The sequence below is a fragment of the Myodes glareolus genome, chromosome 7 (assembly GCF_982192425.1).
Source record: "Myodes glareolus chromosome 7, mMyoGla1.1, whole genome shotgun sequence".
NCBI lineage: Eukaryota > Metazoa > Chordata > Mammalia > Rodentia > Cricetidae > Myodes > Myodes glareolus.
Window position 1 is genome coordinate 33152036 of NC_142032.1, and position 19181 is coordinate 33171216.

Genomic DNA, 19181 nt, shown 5'->3' on the forward strand with positions numbered 1-19181 from the left:
CACCCTAGGCAAGAACTCTACCAACTGAAATTGTATCTTAAGTCTCCAGCTGTTTCGTTTTTTAAAAAATGAAGGAAATAAAAGGACTCAAATATACTGTCATTTTGTTTTGTTTTTTTGAGATAGGGACTCTTTATGTAGACCAGACTGTCCTCTAACTCAGAGATTCACTCCCCCCTGCCTCCCAAGTTCTGGGATTAAAGGCATGTGCTCCCACACCCAGCCCAATATACTGCTGTAATACTAAAGACCTGCCAATGATTAAGTTACCATCCCTAGTACAAATTATGACATTAATTAGTGGTTCCTCCAAACAAATCAATCACACTTTTACACACTAAAACACAGAACACTTCCTTTGGGGGAAAAAAATTCTAGTCAAATGTCAAAAGGTTTTTTTTCTTAATCAATTTTTGTCTTAGAAAACAAAACCAAAATAAACTTTAACTATATACTCACTTTGCTATTACTTTTCTGTCACCAGTTTTGGGGCTTTAAGAGTTTAAATTATAGAAGGCAAAAATGAAAGTCACAAGCATTTGACTGAGCACAGAGAGGCAGACAAGTGTGGCAGAAGTGAAGTCGGTGTGGAAACCTGTCAGCCCAGAACCACTTCTGTGAGACCAGGATTCTGTCTGTCTGTCTGGTGTAAAGAGGGTAACTGAGACCATGCTCAGACAAGAAGAAAAAAGAAGAGAATACAACAACGAAATACAACAAAAACAAACAAAAAAGTCTTCCATGATTAGGTCACTGATTAAAAAAATTGCAAGCCAGTGAGCACTACTATATAAATTAGTCAAACATTTTATTATAGAGTATATTTTTATATCAAAAGCACAAAAAGACTTTTATTCTGGGAACCAGGAAGATTGACGACATTACAGGAATATGATTCATGATTCCAGTCCATTTCCACAAGTACTGGGCACCCCATCACCTAATTCAGCCACTGGCTGAAAAGACAGATGAAGCTGAGGTCACAGCTGTGACCCAGGCAAGCAGCTCAGCACGATTTCCTTATCCAAACTGAGACCTACATTCCCAACCCCAAACACCCACTTTCCAAGTATTTGCTACAAATTGAAGTGGGTACTGAGCCAAAGATTACACTCAACTATAATGCTCCTGTAAGTCGGAAGATTAATCCTCAAATAATAAGGATATCATAATTGGCACTGTCATCTAATTCTAAATAAAAAGAATCATCAAACATCCTGGTGGATCTGCAGTGACTTACAGAGGAAGAAGTAAAGCTCAGAAGCATCTCGGAACTGAGCTAGAAGCGAGTAACAGCTGGAGTGAAACCCATCACAGCCGAGGGTGACTTATCAAATTCTTAGACGTGGTTGGCAGCTCAAGGCGGCTTAGTTCTACATTTCTCAAGGCTTCACCAGAGGGAAACACAGTAACGGTGACTTAACAATGATCTTACTCCTCCTGTTTGTTCTCACAGGCCGTTACTATTCTTCAAAACTTACTCCCTGAGAGGTCCCAGACTATGTCAAGTGAAGAAGTCAGAGTAAGCTTGCAGTTCATCTCGTTGGAAAAACAAATCTGTACGGCTCTCTACACACGCTACACTCCTTAATATTTAACAGTCATCAGGACAAAGTCAACTCACTTCTGAACAGTTTTGAAACTACTTGCAGGGTAAATGTCATGTTTTTAATATCAAGTTTATAGTCAAGGAGTTAACTGGTGGTGTCGAAAATACAAATGGTAAATATTACCGTAAAACAATAATTTGTGTCATCCAGTTTACTGATTAGTAAAGTAGGTTACCACTACTGATTTATTGCTTTTAATGTGATGAACACCAGATGTGACAGCTGAACTTTGCAGTGGGACACAAGCACACTTTTCGCTTTAATTCTCTCTGTGAAGCGGGACATGTACATATCCGTGTTACAACTCTGTAGCAGATACCTCCTCAGTCAACCAGTCTTGTAAACATTGCATTGTGCAGATTTTCATACTTTGATTCCAAAATTAAGAATAGTTAAAGGCAAATTTAGTAACTGAGGGGTGGGGGAGAGTCCAGTTTGACTTCCTGCAACATATGGTACCACTCCTCCCTTCAGAAACAAAACAAAACAACAAAAACCCTAGCAGCACATAAAAAAAAGTTGCAAAACATTTCAGTACTCTTTTCCCTCCCATCAAAAATCGAACAAAAATAAAGTGCAGCACCCATAAAAGTGTCAAGAAAATAGCCAAGCTCTTCCTTTCTTGTAACAAAATAGTCCTTGGCCTCAGCAGTCTTAACTGAATTACACAGTGTCCATCATTTTGTCCTCATCTTCTTTCTGCACCTCTGAGTTTAAACTGCAGAGAGTTGTGTTGATAGAACACTGAAGATAATCTGGATTCTGGGGGAGAAAGGAGAAGGAAGACACTTAGTAAGCAGCTCCATGCCAGCCCATCACCTGTGCATTTGGGTTCACGTTTTCTAGTCTGCTGCAGCTCAGCAAGTAAGAAAGAAAATGGGATTTTTTGAGTCTACTTGGGCTGAAACCCAAAGAACTAAGGGTAGGATAATATTATTTAATCCAAAGAGATGTGATAAAGCCAGAGTGGATATATGTGAACAAAATGTAATACTACCCTTTTAGCCCTTTCAACAAAACTAGCATAATTCTTTAACCATACAAGGACAAATTTCCCCATAAGCATATATTTTCATAAATATGGCTTCCGGGGGTCTGGAGAGATGACTCAACAGTTAAAAGCACCTGTTCTTCCACAGGACCAGGGTTTGGTTCCCAGCACCTACATGGTAGCTCACAACCACGTGAAGCTTTAATTCCAGAGGCTCCAATGCCCTTTTCTGACTCTGTGGACACTGCACGCACATGGTGCACACACGTGTATTTAGGGAAAACATCCATATATATATAAAATAATATTTTTTTTATTCTGTTAAAATAAAGTTTTTAAGTCAGGAAGTGGTGGCACATGCCTTTAATATAAAAGTCAATATTCTTGTTATATTACCGTATTTCCACAAAGTAGTGCTAGGTTTTTGCAGACATCCACTTCAGATTCCAGAGCCCTTCAAGACCAAACTTACAGTAACTCTAGCTTGATACTCAGAACTGAAAGTCATCAATATTCCTAACCTAAGCGACACTGAAATTCCACTGGTTGCCCCATGGGTCGGTCTGTCAGCATTTTCACTTGTCTCAGTACACATTCTCCCCAAGAGCACAGGACTCCGTGTAGTGTAGGACTCCGAACTGGGGAAGGATGCATCAGCCCCACCATTTACTGTGTTGACTTTAGGCAAACTAATTAACCTCTGTAATTTTCAATTTACTTATGTGCAAAATGATTTTAAATAATCACAGCGTTTTTAAGATTAAATAATACATTTCAACATAATGTACAACCCATGAAGTGATATAAAAATGGTATAGCACTATTACAGTAAGATTCTTTTCAGACTTCAAAACTGTCAGCTTGGTCCCTTGGGTGCCTCCCCCTTCCACTTCCTTCATCTGTCACTATCTTCAGCGACTAACAGCCATTTCAACAGTACTCCTCTCCTTGGGGCTGTCTAGGTCAGGGTGCCTAAATTCTCACCCTGTAAGGAGCAACTAGTCTATTAACCCAGAGTACTTAAGGATGAAGGTTCCTGATAATAATTCAAGTGATAAAATTCCATAACTCCAACCTTTTCTACACAAGTGACAGTGGAGGCCTAGCCACTGGTGTCAGCTGTAACTGCTATGTATGAGAATGACTTAATTCTCTCCGACCGGACATATCTTCTTGATAATACAGGTTGCTTAGACTTTAACATGTGTAAAGAACCAACGACATCCCTTAAGTCTCTTTTTCCTCTGCATGCATTAGGTGACTAAGTTTATCTACTGCCTTTGACATCATCATAAAACTCCTTGGAAAAAACTGCTTTCTCACATGCTACTTCTAAATATTGTAAGTAACATTAAAGAAGTAATCTGGGGGCTAGAGATGGCTCAGCAGTTTAGAGCACTTGCTCCCTTGCAGAGGTCCAGGGTTCACTTCCCAGTACCCACAAAGTGGCTCACAACCATGTGTAACCAATAATTTCAAAAGATTCAAAGCCCTCTTCAGTCTCCCTCTTTGGGCACCAGGCACAGGTGTTGTATACATATATACAAGCAGTAAAATATTTTCATACATATAAAATAAAGCAAATCTTAAAACATTAAAAATAAAGAAATGATCTGTAGGCATTCTTTAGGGGCATATTCCTGACATGTCTAATTAAAGGAGAACACTAGTGATTATTTAAAGTCAGAATGTGAATATTTACATCTTTGAAAATGGTTTTGGTTGAGATAAGTATGACCAATTGCTTTCCTTACTATTTTAGATCCTACATTAGGTTAAAGTGCTATTGTGAAATTTAACAGCTGTTTTAAATACATGTTACTAAAATGGTAAAATTATAGTGCCATAAGGTCAAGAAACGGAAAATCTCAATTTTTACCATTTTATGAGGCTTAAAGATAAATACAGGACTCTCCTCATATTGTCTTCTGAATGACACTTTCCATCTCCCAATGTAGACAACAGAATAAACTGGCTAAAGCTGGTCTTAAAATCTTGGAGCCTGGAAATGAGAGATAACTGGGCTCTATTAAGCTGCTAACTCTAAAATCACAATGGGCAGGGACTGTCTGACAGTATCGTAAAGCTCTGTCAACTATACTAGTGATCTGCTCTCCTCTTTCCACTGATGACATTCTGTCGTGTTAATAGTACAGCTTTTATCTTCATCTAACAGCAGACTCCGAGAAGGGTCAAACAGTTCATATACTATTACTGGATATATAACATACAAAAAGTACTGCTTAACAAGGTATTAATTACATAAAGCCATGCAAAAGATCGCTGTAGATACCATTCATATGTCTGCTTTCAAGCTAATTTCATCCTTTAGAAAATTGCCAACAGCGTATTTTACTCAGAAGATGTTGTGAGGAGCCACCAGAGTTTATGAATGAGATGACCAATAGGCAGTGACAATTGAAATTAAAATGTTTAGCTACAGCTCATCTTTTCCACATAAAATGAGACAGAAGAAACTCAATGCCAAAGCATGGAATGAAATAAGACTAGGAGTTGTTATTCATTCATTATTTCAGAGACAAGGTCTCTCAACATACCCCTCATTGGTCTGGAGCTCAACACGACCATCAGGTCTCACACTCACACTCACATCTGCCTCTGCTTCCTAAGGGCTTGAATTAAAGGCAGGAGCTACTACATCAACACTAAGGGTTATTTTTTTGAGGCAAGAAAATTTTAAGGAGTCATACATACATTATGGATGAGTGTGCTAAAGAACCAAATTATTGACATTATGAAATGAGTGTGTTCCCTTTCCCCGCTTACCTGTGATAAGGAGTCTAAGGAGCCTATACATCCAACACTAGAATGGGGAACATGATTCTGAACTGTTGCAGGTTGAAAGCTCTGTGATTGAGCATAAAGTCTTACTCTTGACTTGAAAGCTTCAAGTTCATTTTTGAATGCTTCAAAATAACCTTCTTCCTCTGCCTAGAACACAAAGAACCAGACAAGAAGACTGTTTCTGGATGAAACCACAGAGTGAATTTCAAAAGCACACAATAGAGTTAGAGCAGTGGCAGTAAAGAAAACATGCAATGTCAAAATGCAGAAACCAGTACAGTCTCCTGGCAGATTTGTGAGCAGTTTCTTTTATAGGCACATTTACAAATAGTTGGTCTGCTCTATGTTTAATTCTGCGTCAGCAAAATTAACTAACAGGAGACAACACTTCTACACATATACACGGAGTAGGAGTGGCCTGATGGTACAGCTTTTAAGACCAGATACTCAGGAGGCTAAGGCAGGAGGATGGCAAGTTCAAGGTCTGGTAGGCAAAAGAGTGAATTTACCATGAACAGGGAAACTTAGTGAGAGCCTCAGACGGATCTCTGTGAGTTCAAGGCCAGCCTGGTCTACAGCCAGAGCTACACAGAGAAACCCTGTCTTGAAAAAAAACAAAAACAAGTTATTTTTTATAACTTTTATTTTGAGATAGGGAGGGGCACTTGCTTGGCACACACAAAGCCCTAGGCTCAATCCCTACAGCTGCAAACAAACTATCAACCTCTCATGTTCACTTTATCCTCACTTCACTGGGGAGAGACGCCGTAACCTCTCTAGTACATCTCTAACCTGGTAAGTCTCTATTTGCAAAGGTTACAGAAGACAGACTCAGCATTCAACTTAACTATTATAAGGGTATTGTAAGTGTTCTAGCTTAGCAAGCGCCTGTCTGGCGTCTGGAAATAAACAAGCACGGTAACTCAGGCTGGGGTAGGGACTCGCTGTGGCATCCCATCATATAGGCGTTCTACATGAAAAGCCCCTCTCTACTGACAGAGGCCTCCTTTTAAACATTTCCTCTGTGTGTACCTGGCAGGGTGTGTGCCCTAGGCTAACAACATGCTGCCTTTAAGTTCAAGGGGTAGAAAGACTTTGTCAATGGAGTTTAGATTGCAGAATTTGGTTGAGATTGTACATTAGTTCCGGGTTAAATAATGGAAATTATGTTCTGGGAGGATATCCTGTCTTTTTAAGTAATTTCCTTAGTTAAGCTTAACATCTTACTGTAGTAACAACTAGACAGAACTTGAGCAGACCTATGCTACTGTCCAATGCTTGTATCCAAAGGTAACTGCTATCAAAGGCAAACAGAATGACTGCTGACTCTCCTGTAATCATAAGGCTAAGAGCTTAAATCAAGAAATCCAACTCTGTTTAATGAAGTAAGCTACAAGACTTTGTTTTCTTATGCCAGTTTCCTCCCTTATAAAATATGAGTAAGAACCTTCATAAAATGCAGAAGGATATAAGTTAACACACGCAAAATTCTTAAAATAATGCCTGTCATGACTCACTTTGTGAGTACTTACTACCTAATTTTTAATATTAAAACTGTTAAGGCTGAAGATTTTACTGAGTTTTCAGTTCTGTTTTATCAAAGAAGAAAATTTATAAGTAGTGTGACAATGTCCCATGACGAAATTAAGTATCGGTTGAAACACATTAACGTATCACCAAAAAGTATGGTTTTTATTGCTTCTTCTATGAGCCAAATAAAAATTTATTTACCATAAGCCTAGCTAAAATTTCAACCCAGTCGTCATCTGTTCATTAAGTCATTAAGTAAAATGCCTTAAGATCATAGGAAACTGCAGGCGTACACTGCACTTCAGAGTTTCAGCACTTAAGGTAGGACTACTGTCATTTGGTATTTTTTTTTCACATTTAAAAATACAATTAGTTTTGTTGTTTGTTTCTAACAGGAAGTATTCATAGCAGTAGATAATAAAGAAAATGAAAATAATAATTCTATCTCTTATGCATAATCAAAGTTAAACTTCTGGTATATTTCCTTTTAACTTTTAATTACAGATGATGAAATATGCAAAAAACTATATAAACATATGTGTGGTGCCCACAAAACATGTATGTGCAGTTTACTGAGCAAAAATCCCACTATGTACCCACAGAAATTCAGAACCAGTTCATCACCAGTACCTCAGACAGCAGTTCCCAAGGTTCCTCTCTTCCCCATGTCTCAGTCATTCCTTTGCTTTACTTTTCCTGCTCACACATGTGGTTCTCAAAAACATACCGTTTAGTTCTGCTTTTATAAATGCTGTATAAAATACCTAAAACTACCAGCTTTACAAAATATGTCTTCAAAACTGATACTGGCTAGCTTGTTTCATTCATTCCTATTGTTTGTCTTTTCCATCTATACTGATGATGGATTATATTAATCAATACACGCAGTTAATTCTTAGGGTTGCTGTAAGCAGACCTAGAGGAAGCACAGAACGGGGTGCAGAGATGAAGAGCTGCCCTGGGACAGTCACTCTCAATCTCACAGCTCTCCTACACCAAAAACGCATGACTTCTCCTTGTGTTTACATCAGTCAATACTTCCTGTGTTCAGACACTTAGAAGACCCAGGAACAAACTTATTACATGCTGCCCCTAGCAGTGCATTTTTGTTTTACACAACTGTGTTTTTCCAGAGCTAAATGTATGATGACGACCAATTATTTCTCCTTGAGACTAGGAAAAGGTGACCAGTAAAGCCCAGGAATGTGACAAGTCTGGGCAGCAGTGACACCTGTTCTAAAGCATGGGAACCCAAGTTTGGATCCTCAGCTCCCATGCAAAATCCCGGCATGATGGTACACATTTGAAACCCCAGCACTGAGGAGGGGGAAGGGGAGCTGACAAAGACAAGCAGATCCTGGGAATTTGCTGGCTTAGCCAAAATGGCAAGCTTCAGGTTCACTGAGAGACCCTGTCTTGGAAAATGGGATGGAGCTGACAGAGGAAGATAACATGTTGTGACTTCCGGCCCCCACACTATGTGGAGTAAACTTGCACACACCCAATACGTAATAGCTAAAGACAAAAACTGTCTGTAAAGCGCCCTCCCTCAGAGTGAGAATAGTAAATCTGCTCTCATCTTCTCAAGCTCCCACGTCTGGCTTAACAGACGATAACAGGCTCTGTCACCTGCTTCTGCACGAGTGCACACCCCTGAGAGAACAGTGAAAGCAGTCACCAGCACCACAGTAGCATTATGGAAACCACTGTTCCCAAGGGCCTCCTGACGTTCAGGGCCCCTGCGCACATGCTGAGAACCTGCTCTCGATGGTGCACTCCTCAAAATGGTTTTGCTATTCAGATGTGCACCTGCTCAGTTCCACCGGACGTACTTCCAAAGGGGCTGTTCTAATGTATACTTCTGTATTGCTACTTGCAGTAAATTCAGTTCTTACTGCTTTGCTTCTTAGCAAACTTTTAATTACCGATCCAGTAAACACAAACCAGTAATCTTTCTGTAAATACCTATTTTCTTTAGTAGGGCCAACATTATGTTTCCATAAACTAACTCTTTAAACATTTTCTTAGATTATTAACAATGTTCCATAAATATGTAATAGCTGCCTAATATGCTATGTACACTGTACTTTCTGAAAGTTGTCCTCAAATGTGACATGCTTAGGTGGCTTGCCTGCTTCCTTCTTTCTCCCTTTCCTGTCTCCTCTACTCTCTCTCTCTCTCTCTCAACAGGATCTTACTAGTGCAGCCTGTGCTGACTGCCAACTCATAATTCTCTTGCCTCACCTTCCCAAGTGTATATTTTTTTCATTACAAATTTGGTTTCCTAAACAGTGAGTTCCACATGTGGAGGATGCTGTATCTTTTTTACTTAACACTGCAATTGAAATGGCTTTGCTTTCCATTAGTAAATACTCTAAATGGACAAATGATGAAGTACTCCAGAAGAGTCACATTAATTTGCATGGGTTTCAAAAATATATGGTCTAGTGCAGCCGCTTACTCATTTTGTCTTAACCAGCACAAAAATCAAAATACTATATTGTATTATAAACGCTAACTTATATTGTATAACCACTATTCTAGTTTATATATACTAAGTACAGACACTATACATTTCTTTTCACTAGAAAGCCTACAGCACTTAGCAGCTGTATCTATTGCCTAGATAGCTTCCTGATATGCACAGAACAAAGAGAGCTCAGCTACAGTCCAATCTTCTTATTTAACAACACCAAATAACTACTTACTTTGGCTTTCTGGAAAAACAAACGAAAACAGCCTCTTGGATCCACATTACAGTTTTTGGCCATTTCCATAATAAACTGCATTACCACAGCTTGATGTGCTATTTGTTCCATTAAAGCACCTTTCTGAAAAAGACATACACCAGGGTTAAAGAAAATACTTCTGGAAAGAGACTAAACTGGTACAGGGCAAATTTTGAATTTGAGAGTACTTTTGATTTTACTCTTTATGGTTAAATAAAGCACTACATAAACAGAAACTGAACGTCTTCCTGCTGTATGTGTGCCAGAATAACTACATGCGTTTGTCCGGGTCACATTAAGATGACTTTCCACTCAGGAAGAACGACTGTAGTGCATGGGAGTGAGCAGAAGGCAGCAGAGCCGGCACACTGGGAACAACGGCAATAACACTTTATAATCCCTTTTAATAACCTTCCTGCTTTCTTTTCTTCTTCCAGACAGGGTTTCTCTGTATATCCCTGGCTGTTCTGGAACTCACTTTGTAGACCAGGCTGGCCTTGAACTCAGAGATCTACCTGCCTCTGCCTCTGGAGTGCTAGGATTAAAGGTGTGAGCCCACCACTGTCCAATCCCCTGCTTTCATTTAAAGTAAATAATGAAAAAAAGAAAAAGTAAAACCTTCTAATTCTAGTAAGGTTTCTAGCCACTGAAGGTTCATAAATACCTGCTCAGCTTCTAGGTGAAAACACCATAAAATAAGATATTTAGCAGTTTCTTCGCATACAAGGTATGGGTGGTCAGACAGAAATCTCTGACTATCGTCCCACCGACTCAACATACCTGTAAAAGAGAATTGAACCACAGATGTCAATCATCTCCTTTCTTCCTGTGAGGCGAGAAGTGGATTTTAAATGTTTCTTAAAAAGACAGTTCCCAGTACCAGAGCAGTGTGTTATGTGACAGGGTAAGCCAAGAGCACCGATACCCCTCAATAATATCCAGTAGGCTGGAATCTCAGCAAGTTTCATTTCAGATAATAAGTCTGATTTAAGAAGAGTGACCAGCGAAGTCCCCTGCTTATAGGAATGCCTGAAATCCCACATACACTTGCAACACTTGGTCTTCCCTTAAGGTTAAAGACAGCAAATGATTGAGATACTCAGTATCATTTACTAAGAGAACAGAATACTTTTTCTTAGAAAGATGGTTAAAAATTTGTTACTGAGTGGCTGGGACAAATGGTCACAGAGCCTGTTCAAGGACAGCCTAAGCAACTTTGCAAGACCTTGTCTCAAAAGAGAGGGAGGGGCATGGTTCAATGACAAAAGTATTTGACTATTATGATGCATGAGGCCTGAGGCTCAATTTTTAGTCCAAAAATTTTTCAAAAACAAAGACTTCAAAAAAACTATACTTAGCAAATTTAAGGGCTTACTAAAAATTCAGAATACTCTATTATCTCAAATTTATTTTTAGAGTGTCCAATATATAGTAAAATGTAGACATTTATTAATTTAGGAAACTTTATCAACTGGAAAACAAGTAAGTCAGTATAGCAGTAACTAACATACTGCAATTATTTTAGTCACATTAGGCAGTTACTAAAGCTGTCTGTTCAGTGTATACAGTAAACAATAATTTTTTTTAAAAATTAGTTGAACATATATGAAAAGCTACCATTTCATTTCAATATATTAAAAGAATCCAAAGTAGTACTTAGTATGGACCTGCATGTTTACCTAACTTAACAAAGTCACTATGACCAAGTAACAGAATCTGGAATGTGCTAGTTAGGGTTACACTTGAATGAAATGAGTATCACATGTCAGAAACCGTAGACTTGAGATCCACACACAGCAGCAAAAACAGTGTGGCTGTTACTAAGCTATCATCGAAGTTTCATAGAACTGTCTTGAGAGTATGACAACAAACCTTTGCTCTCAACAGAATGAATTCCTACATCCTAAATTTCACATGAGAACATAAGATTTAAACCAAAGGCAAACACCTTACACCGCAACATGTGGGGAACCAACTGAAACTACACTATCTTTAGAACAAAGTTAGGGGCAATTTCAGCATTTTGTTTGTTTGGTTGGTTGAGAAAAAAGGGGTAGGGGGAAGATCAGGGTCTTCTATATAACTCAAGAATCCTTCAACCTTTAAGCTTTTTGCCTCTGCCCCCAGTGCCAGGATTACTGACAACTGGGTCATTTACGATTCTGAGACACAGAATGAATCTGCAGTTTTACTTAAAACCACTTCCCCAGGAATTAACGCTGAGCTGGTGAAAGCACAATCCTTATTTCTTATACCTGAAGACATAAAGGGATCCTACGGCAGTGTCTGCCCCTTCCCCTTTCCCCATGCTCTCTTTTGAGAGAGTCTCATGGAACTCAGCTGACTTTTAACTTGCCACCATGCTTCTCTTCCTCTCCCCAGTGCTGGGATTATAGGACCTTGCTCCACCATGTCTGATTTTTGCAGTTTTAGAGATGAAACCTAGGGCTCCAGACATATTAGTCATGCACTCTACCAAATGAACTAAATTTCCAGTCCCTTTGCTAGCCTGCTTATACTTCTACAGAAGTAATACTTTTATCTACAATCAATCATCTTCAATTTCCTCAACATGGCAGCATTATGACTTTATTAACAAAACCCTGTCTGTTTGGATTCTGAATTAAAGACAGTATGAAAAGGACTGGCAACACTTGTTACCAATCTGTTACATGCTGAAGTTTTTATTTTTTTAATACCCAAGACAACTAAGACTAAACAAAGGTTTTCTGTATGTAAGTAAATTAGAACTTGAATTAGTATGAAATTGAGATGTTACAAGTAGTCCATATATGTCTTAAAGAAAAAAGGTGTGGAATTTATAACAAAGTATTTAAAGAAAATCCATAGTTACAGGAACAGAACATATCTAAAATTACTGTTATTTTGAAATCTGTAAACAGTAATACAATCGAGGATGATGGACAAGGAAACAGATGTTAGAGCTAAACAACCTTTGTTTTGAACTTCAGCTTCACCTTGGGCAAGTTCCTTTATATACCTCTGTATCTTCCCATGTAGAGTGAGGCTAAAATAGTACCTGACATGAAGGATTTTTATGAATTAAAGCTGTTAATTCATAAAAAGCACTTAGAACAGTGCCTCAGATTGTAAATACTCAATAGGAAGTATTAACACAATAGTGAATAATTTACTCATGTAGCAAATATTTATTAAGACAATCTTTTGGTTAAGGATAAGCCAGCCACTCAAACTAACCAATCAATTTCTCTGAATTCTTAGAATAGCTTACTTTGGCAAGTTAAAATAAGTTAATTACACATTTCAAACCATACGTCTTCCTGATGAACATCTAAATGTCATCAGTTCTCAACAGTCATTTGATTCTTAAAACTGCTCCCAGTAGAGATACCCTGCCTTCTGTTTACAGAATACACGTAACACTTTATACCATTTATCATAACTGCTTGATAAACTCCCCTAGCTACGAGGCAAGACCCTTGAGATTGTGACTACTTTTACTGCCTGAGCCCTCCCTGTGTTTCCCATCACCTATCAACAGACAACTGTTTTTCACTTCCATGCCTATGCACAGTCATGGTAGTTAAGACCAAATCCACCCTTCTCTCTGCCATCCCACAATACTCTGAGGTTCCAGGTTATCCCCTCAGGTATTCTACAAACTCCTCTGACTTTTCATTTCTCTAGCATCAAACTGACCATGAAGATCAGCAGTTATACTATTAGATGCTCAATACATTTTTTAAAATATTAAGCCATACCAAAATTTTAGAATAAGACCTTAAAATATTTTTCAGGTATTAAAAATGAAGTATATTTGTTGTAAAAAATTTGGAAAGTCCCCAAACTAAAAAAAATATATGCAATTGTATTACAGAGACAATTTAAATCCTATAAAAATTATGATTTCAATTCATTTTACTTTATATTTTATTCAAGTACCTCATAGCATGTTTTTCAAAAACAGGATATTAACATTTTTTAAAGTAAATACAATGACGATATTATAAATGAAAAAAGATTTTACATAAATATTTATAGTTTTTGATAAAATTTCCTGTGACCACTTCCTACACAGATTCAGAAAACGCTGAATCAAAGCTAACTATGCCTGGAAGGGAAATGATGTGCTCTGAAAAACCACTGCACAATTCAAAAAGCGTCTCTGAGGACCAAAGGCAGTGATGTAAAGGTGCAAACAACTGGAAACTGCTGTGAATTTAAAGAGTAGACAAGCTCTGTATCTATGTCTGCATTTTGTATTTCTAAAGCACAAGTCAACCAATAAACATGTAAAGGAAAATCAGATTTCAATAATCTGTATGTAACACTACAATAATGGTACCATTTACCATTACTTGGCAAATTGTACTTAAGTATAATGGTAAAAATAAAAGCAACAGGAAAACGAGAGTCATCAAACAGCATAAAGGACAATCAGGAAGAACTCTGAAGAAACTGCACAAATGAGAAATGTACTGGTGTGAAGTCCCTGCTGCCCTACACAGACAGCTCCTGGATTCACCAGACCCTCTTTTTCAAGAGTCTACAATGGAATCCAACTTTGGAAAGTTTTCACTTGGAAGCTTTAATTACAGCTACCATTCCAGATGGTTTTTTCTTTTTCATTCTATTTTTCTTTCTTTCTTTTGTAAAGAGTTCATCAATATACTTATCTGTAGCACAAATCTAACTGGTCTTAATAATAAAAACCTGGAGTCAGATATTAGGGGGTGAAAGCTGAAAGATCAGAGAAGCAGAGCAGCCAGCTACTAGTTCTTATTCTAAGAAATCCTCAGAACCAAATGGGCAAGAACCTGTCTCTACGACTCCACTATGACTGAATGCTGTCTCTGTGAAATCTCAGAGTGAATCCTGAACTCCTGTCTCTTCCCGTCTTATATTACTCTGCCTGCCTAGCTATATCACTTCCCATCTCCACCTCCTTAGTGCTGGGATTAAAGGTGTTAATCCCAGGAAAAAGGCTGTTTCTCTTTAAGATTGATTCAGTCTTGTGTAAACCAGTATGGCCTTAATCTCACAGAGATTAGTCTGCCTTTGTCTCTCCCAAGAGCTGGGATTACAGGTGTGTGCAACCAGTGCCTGGCCTCTATAGCTAAGTAGTGCGGCTATCTCTGAACCCTCATCTTCAGGCAAGTTTATTTGTTAAAGCACAATGTATCACTACACCCGACTAGCAGCCAGGCAAATGCTTTTTCCTTTACTAATAAGCATGCACTAGCAGAAGTACTCACTTTCTCCAAAGGTGAACAGCATCAAGCCCTCAAACTCTTGTCTCAGGCCTCTATCAACTGTGCTATCGCTTTGTAAATATGGATTTTGTTATCTCATCACCTCATGTAACTGTAAATTTAATCCACTCTATGCTGATGGAACTTGGCGAGCAGAAGTAGCAGATGCCCAAGATACCTATTTATATATAAGATACACAGATGCCAGAGAGTGGACAGTTAAACACATGGAAAGTTTGGGAGCCGACTACCTTAGGAACATTTCTGTGGATCCAATGTGCTGCAGCAAGTAGGATATCTCCTCCAAAGTGAAAAGCCAATGTGCATTTCCACTAAGAAACAGGTACAATGTGAATCTGGGAGTGGCTATCAGTCTGGTTGGATTTGAAGACAGCAAGGGTCTGGTTAGTATTATGAGATGAGATGCTGGAAGCTCACAACATGCAATGGTAAAACAAATGCTTATTAATCATCTGCGGAGGCCAAGCCAGCCTTTTTTTCCTGTCCATCTTATTAAACACACAGTAGTTTCATAAACTAAGGGGGCCATGTCTTAGGTGGGCATAGGGCGAGGTAATGCAGAGACTCAAGAGCATGGACTCTTCCCATCAAGGAGGTTTCAGTCATCTAGTCCAGTAGAATCAATGAACACTAAACTTTTCAGGAGCAAAAACTCATACAAAACCCACAATATGGCACCATATTCTATAGAATTAATTATCCAGTAATAAAGTAGGAGCTTGAGTTTTTGATCCAATTTCTTCTTGGAGGGATTAATAATCCCTCATACGAATAAGCCTGTTCTAGAACTGGAAATATCCTTTCTCTTTATTATACTTCAACCAGAATTACATTTTGGAGTGTACTAGATGGACTGGTTACTGTACCACATTATTTTTGATTCATTTTCTGTCAAAATAAATGATGAATATGAACTCATGAAGTTTACTGGTCTTACCATGGACTAGTCAGAAACTGCCAGTTTTACACAGGGAGGAAAGGGGCTACTGGAGATGGAGTCTCAGTGTCAGGTGACTACAACACCTTGTAAAACTGGGATGTATTCCCACATAGAACTGCATTGAACTGAGGCACTCAATCCACAACAAAGAAGGTACTATCTCTCACTTACTAGGTGACATGGCTTTAAAGCAGCCAGCCTGTGGATGCCAGGTGAGCAAAATCACCACTAGTGACACTATTCTACCAATGCCTTGTGTGTCCCGAAAGAAGCACATATTTTCCTGCAGCAGAGCACATGGGTCCTGGTAGCAAGGACTGTAGGCAAGAATGACAATGACAACACAGGACTCATTTGCAAGTTACTGTCTTCTATCCCTGTGATTCAAGACCCTGTTGGTTTAAAGATGTTAATATCTATCCGAGAGAGGGCTGCTTATTCCTGTTGTTTCTATTATATGAAATGACACAATAATATAGGTAGGAAAGTGAACTTGTGTTTAGCTCCTCAGATACTAGCCTTCTTTCTTGTTTTGTTGTTGTTGTTGTTGTTTGTTTTTGGCTATTTGTGACAGTCTCATAGTCCAGGCTAGCCCTGAACTTGTTATCGCCTAGCTCCAGCCTCTTCAGTGCTGGGATTACAAGCATGTGTCATCATGCCCAGCTGTCTTCAGGTACTAACTATTCTTACATTAATGCACAATTTTTTTCTTTTGAAGCAAAAGTAGTACTTTAAGGGGGTACAAATGAAAAAAGATTTCAACATATGCCAAAATACAAACAAGAACCATGTCTGTTAATTCACACAATACTTAGTGAAAAAATATAGTCTGAAATTCAACTCCTCACATTTCCCAGCAGCATTTTCAGGCTAGCATCATCACACTGCTTGCAAGTCTCAGAGCACAGCATACTTATTTTCTGCATTTCTAATGTTGTGGCCTAATCTCCATGGGAAATTCTTATCTGCCCTTCATAAAGAAACCCAAATGATACCTCCTCCAGAAATCCTTCATTTACTTCAACTTCACCCACAACTCTTCTTCCTGCAATAGAAAATGCCAGTTCTGGAACTAGAGAGACTTCAACCATTAGAAGTGATTCCTGCTTTTCCAGAACCTGAGTTCAGATGCCAGCACCCATGTTGGCAGCTCACAACCACCCATAACTTCTGCTCCAGGGAATCTGATGTCCTCTTGCAGTCTCCATTGGCTCCTGACACATGTGGCATTTACTTACATAGACACAAACACATACACATAAAAGAGGCTAAAAAATAAACCTTAAAAAAATGGCAAAAGTTGTATCTTAAATCCGTGTGTGTGTGTGTACACACAGACACATGCAGAGATGCATTTTTATTCTATTATCTGAGCATCATGTCAAGGAACTATGATTTACATAGCATCATATCCAAACATGAAGAAAGAAAAAAAGTGAGTGTTGGAGCTGGAGGGATGACTCAGTGAGGAAGAGTACTTGCCACCAAACCTAATGACCAAAGGTCAATCCCTAGAACTCACACAGTGGAAAAGGAAAAATCTGAATCTGTGAAGTTGGACTCTGACCTCTTCACATGTGCTGTGGCATGCCCCAACCCCTCCCTACTGTCTATGAAAAATATACATAAAATGTTTAAATGAATGCTAATCTTTTCATGTTTAAAAAAATATCAAAAGAAAAAAGAAAAAGAAAAACATCCTAGCAGTCAAGAAATGCAAAGCAGTGTCACCATCACAGAGAGCAGCATTAGCGGACTGAACTGGGCTTCTCTTTATAACACAGTTTAAGACACAAGCAAGGTGAAGCAGCTCTGATGACCCTGCCATAAGCAACAACACGAGTGGACTTGGCCATATGTTTTTCAGACCTTATCTCAGAGGCTCAATTTTATACACACACCAATGATATCAAACACAATAAAGAGGGAAACTTAAGTAGTAGACTCACCAAAATGTCGAATTTTTTGCTCATATTTCTGCATAAATGATTGTGATTTATCTTCATCTTCTGTTTTTCTTTTATCTTGATTAATAAAACTCTGAAAAAATTAGTAATGAAAATCAGTATTGTAACCAAATCTCTTCAGATACTAAATGCTTAGCAAACTTTACTATAGACGTGATGTAATAAAAATATGGCGTAGTACTATACATCATTAAACTAATCTGTTAAACTTGTCATTCAAAAGTTAAACATTCTCATATGGTAGTTCCATTTGCTTTGTTTTAAATTATAAATTTATCTAGCAATCATACAGGAGAAAAGCTGAATGAGTCTTTTCATTATGCAGATTACCCTATCAAAGACAGGAATGGAAAGATTCTTGATATGTGTTATTCATTTCCAATAAATATTTGCAACTCCAGCCCAATCTTTGGGTTTCTTGCTAGAAGCAAACTCAGCAATCCAAAACACAAAGAGTCAAAGACATTTACTATAAATTCTTTGAGAGAAGACAGAATAAAAAATAAACTTTGACTGCATTTCTAAAAACTCTCTCTTGGGAAGAGAGTTTAACTCTTAAAACTAAATACAAACTTCTACCGAGGAAGCATTTATATTTGTTAAGAAAGTCATGAAGCAGAACACGTTTCTCATCTTACCAACAAAACTGGCACAACAGTTACCCGGAGTATTCTGTGATACACCTTATACCCTGATACTATCACTGCAAATTGAAAAGCACAAGTTAGCTCCCTGCCAGCTTGTATTTCAAAATAAAAGCACCTTTTAATGTTTTGTTATATAGATCAATACTGTCCTAGTCACAAATACACCTTAAAATTTTCTACTAGCTCCATTAAAAAGCAGAAATAAATAAACGTTCATAACCTAATGTACTCAACATATTATCATTTCAACATGGAAGAAACACCAAAAAATTATTAACAAAGTATTTCACTTCTGGTGTTTTGGTATTTAGTAATGGAATCTGGAATATATTTTACAATTAGAGCACATTTCAAATGCTCAAAGGCTTGTATAGTATTGATTGGTATGGCCTGAGGATAATGTGCAAAATTATGAAGCATCCTATACTTAAATATATCACATATATTTATTATATAAAAAATACATATTATATATATTTAATTTTTAAAAAATTTATGCCCTGGCAATGCTGAAGCATGCATGGGCAGCCGTACATGGTGGTTCTATTGAACTTGTCCATATTGGGTTTCATGGTCTAAGCTGATGAGGACAACTGACCAGGTCTCTTCCTCAAGGGGACACCAGATTTCGCACCAGATCTCATTACAGATGGCTGTAAGTCACCATGTGGTTGCTGGGAATTGAACTCAGTTGAACTCAGAACCTT

At 38.2% G+C, this 19181-nt stretch overlaps 1 protein-coding gene across 2 annotated transcripts in view; it reads right to left on the reverse strand.

Moving 5' to 3' along the window:
- Positions 1-791: 791 nt before the first annotated feature.
- The window catches only part of Cdc37l1 (cell division cycle 37 like 1, HSP90 cochaperone), a 28616-nt gene continuing 10226 nt past the window's right edge, over positions 792-19181 (reverse strand). Inside the window, exons 3-8 of one of the 2 annotated variants that reach the window (XR_007232952.3) lie at positions 17810-17900; positions 10330-10445; positions 9645-9767; positions 5389-5553; positions 4481-4603; positions 792-2372 (exon numbers count right to left, since the gene is read on the reverse strand). Coding sequence is in view for 1 of the 2 variants with exons in the window: in XM_048438785.3 (XP_048294742.1) it covers positions 2274-2372; positions 5389-5553; positions 9645-9767; positions 10330-10445; positions 17810-17900 (594 nt within the window). In the remaining variant the exon portion in view is untranslated. The remainder of the gene's footprint in view (positions 2373-4480; positions 4604-5388; positions 5554-9644; positions 9768-10329; positions 10446-17809; positions 17901-19181) is intronic. The other variant, XM_048438785.3, reaches the window with a different exon arrangement.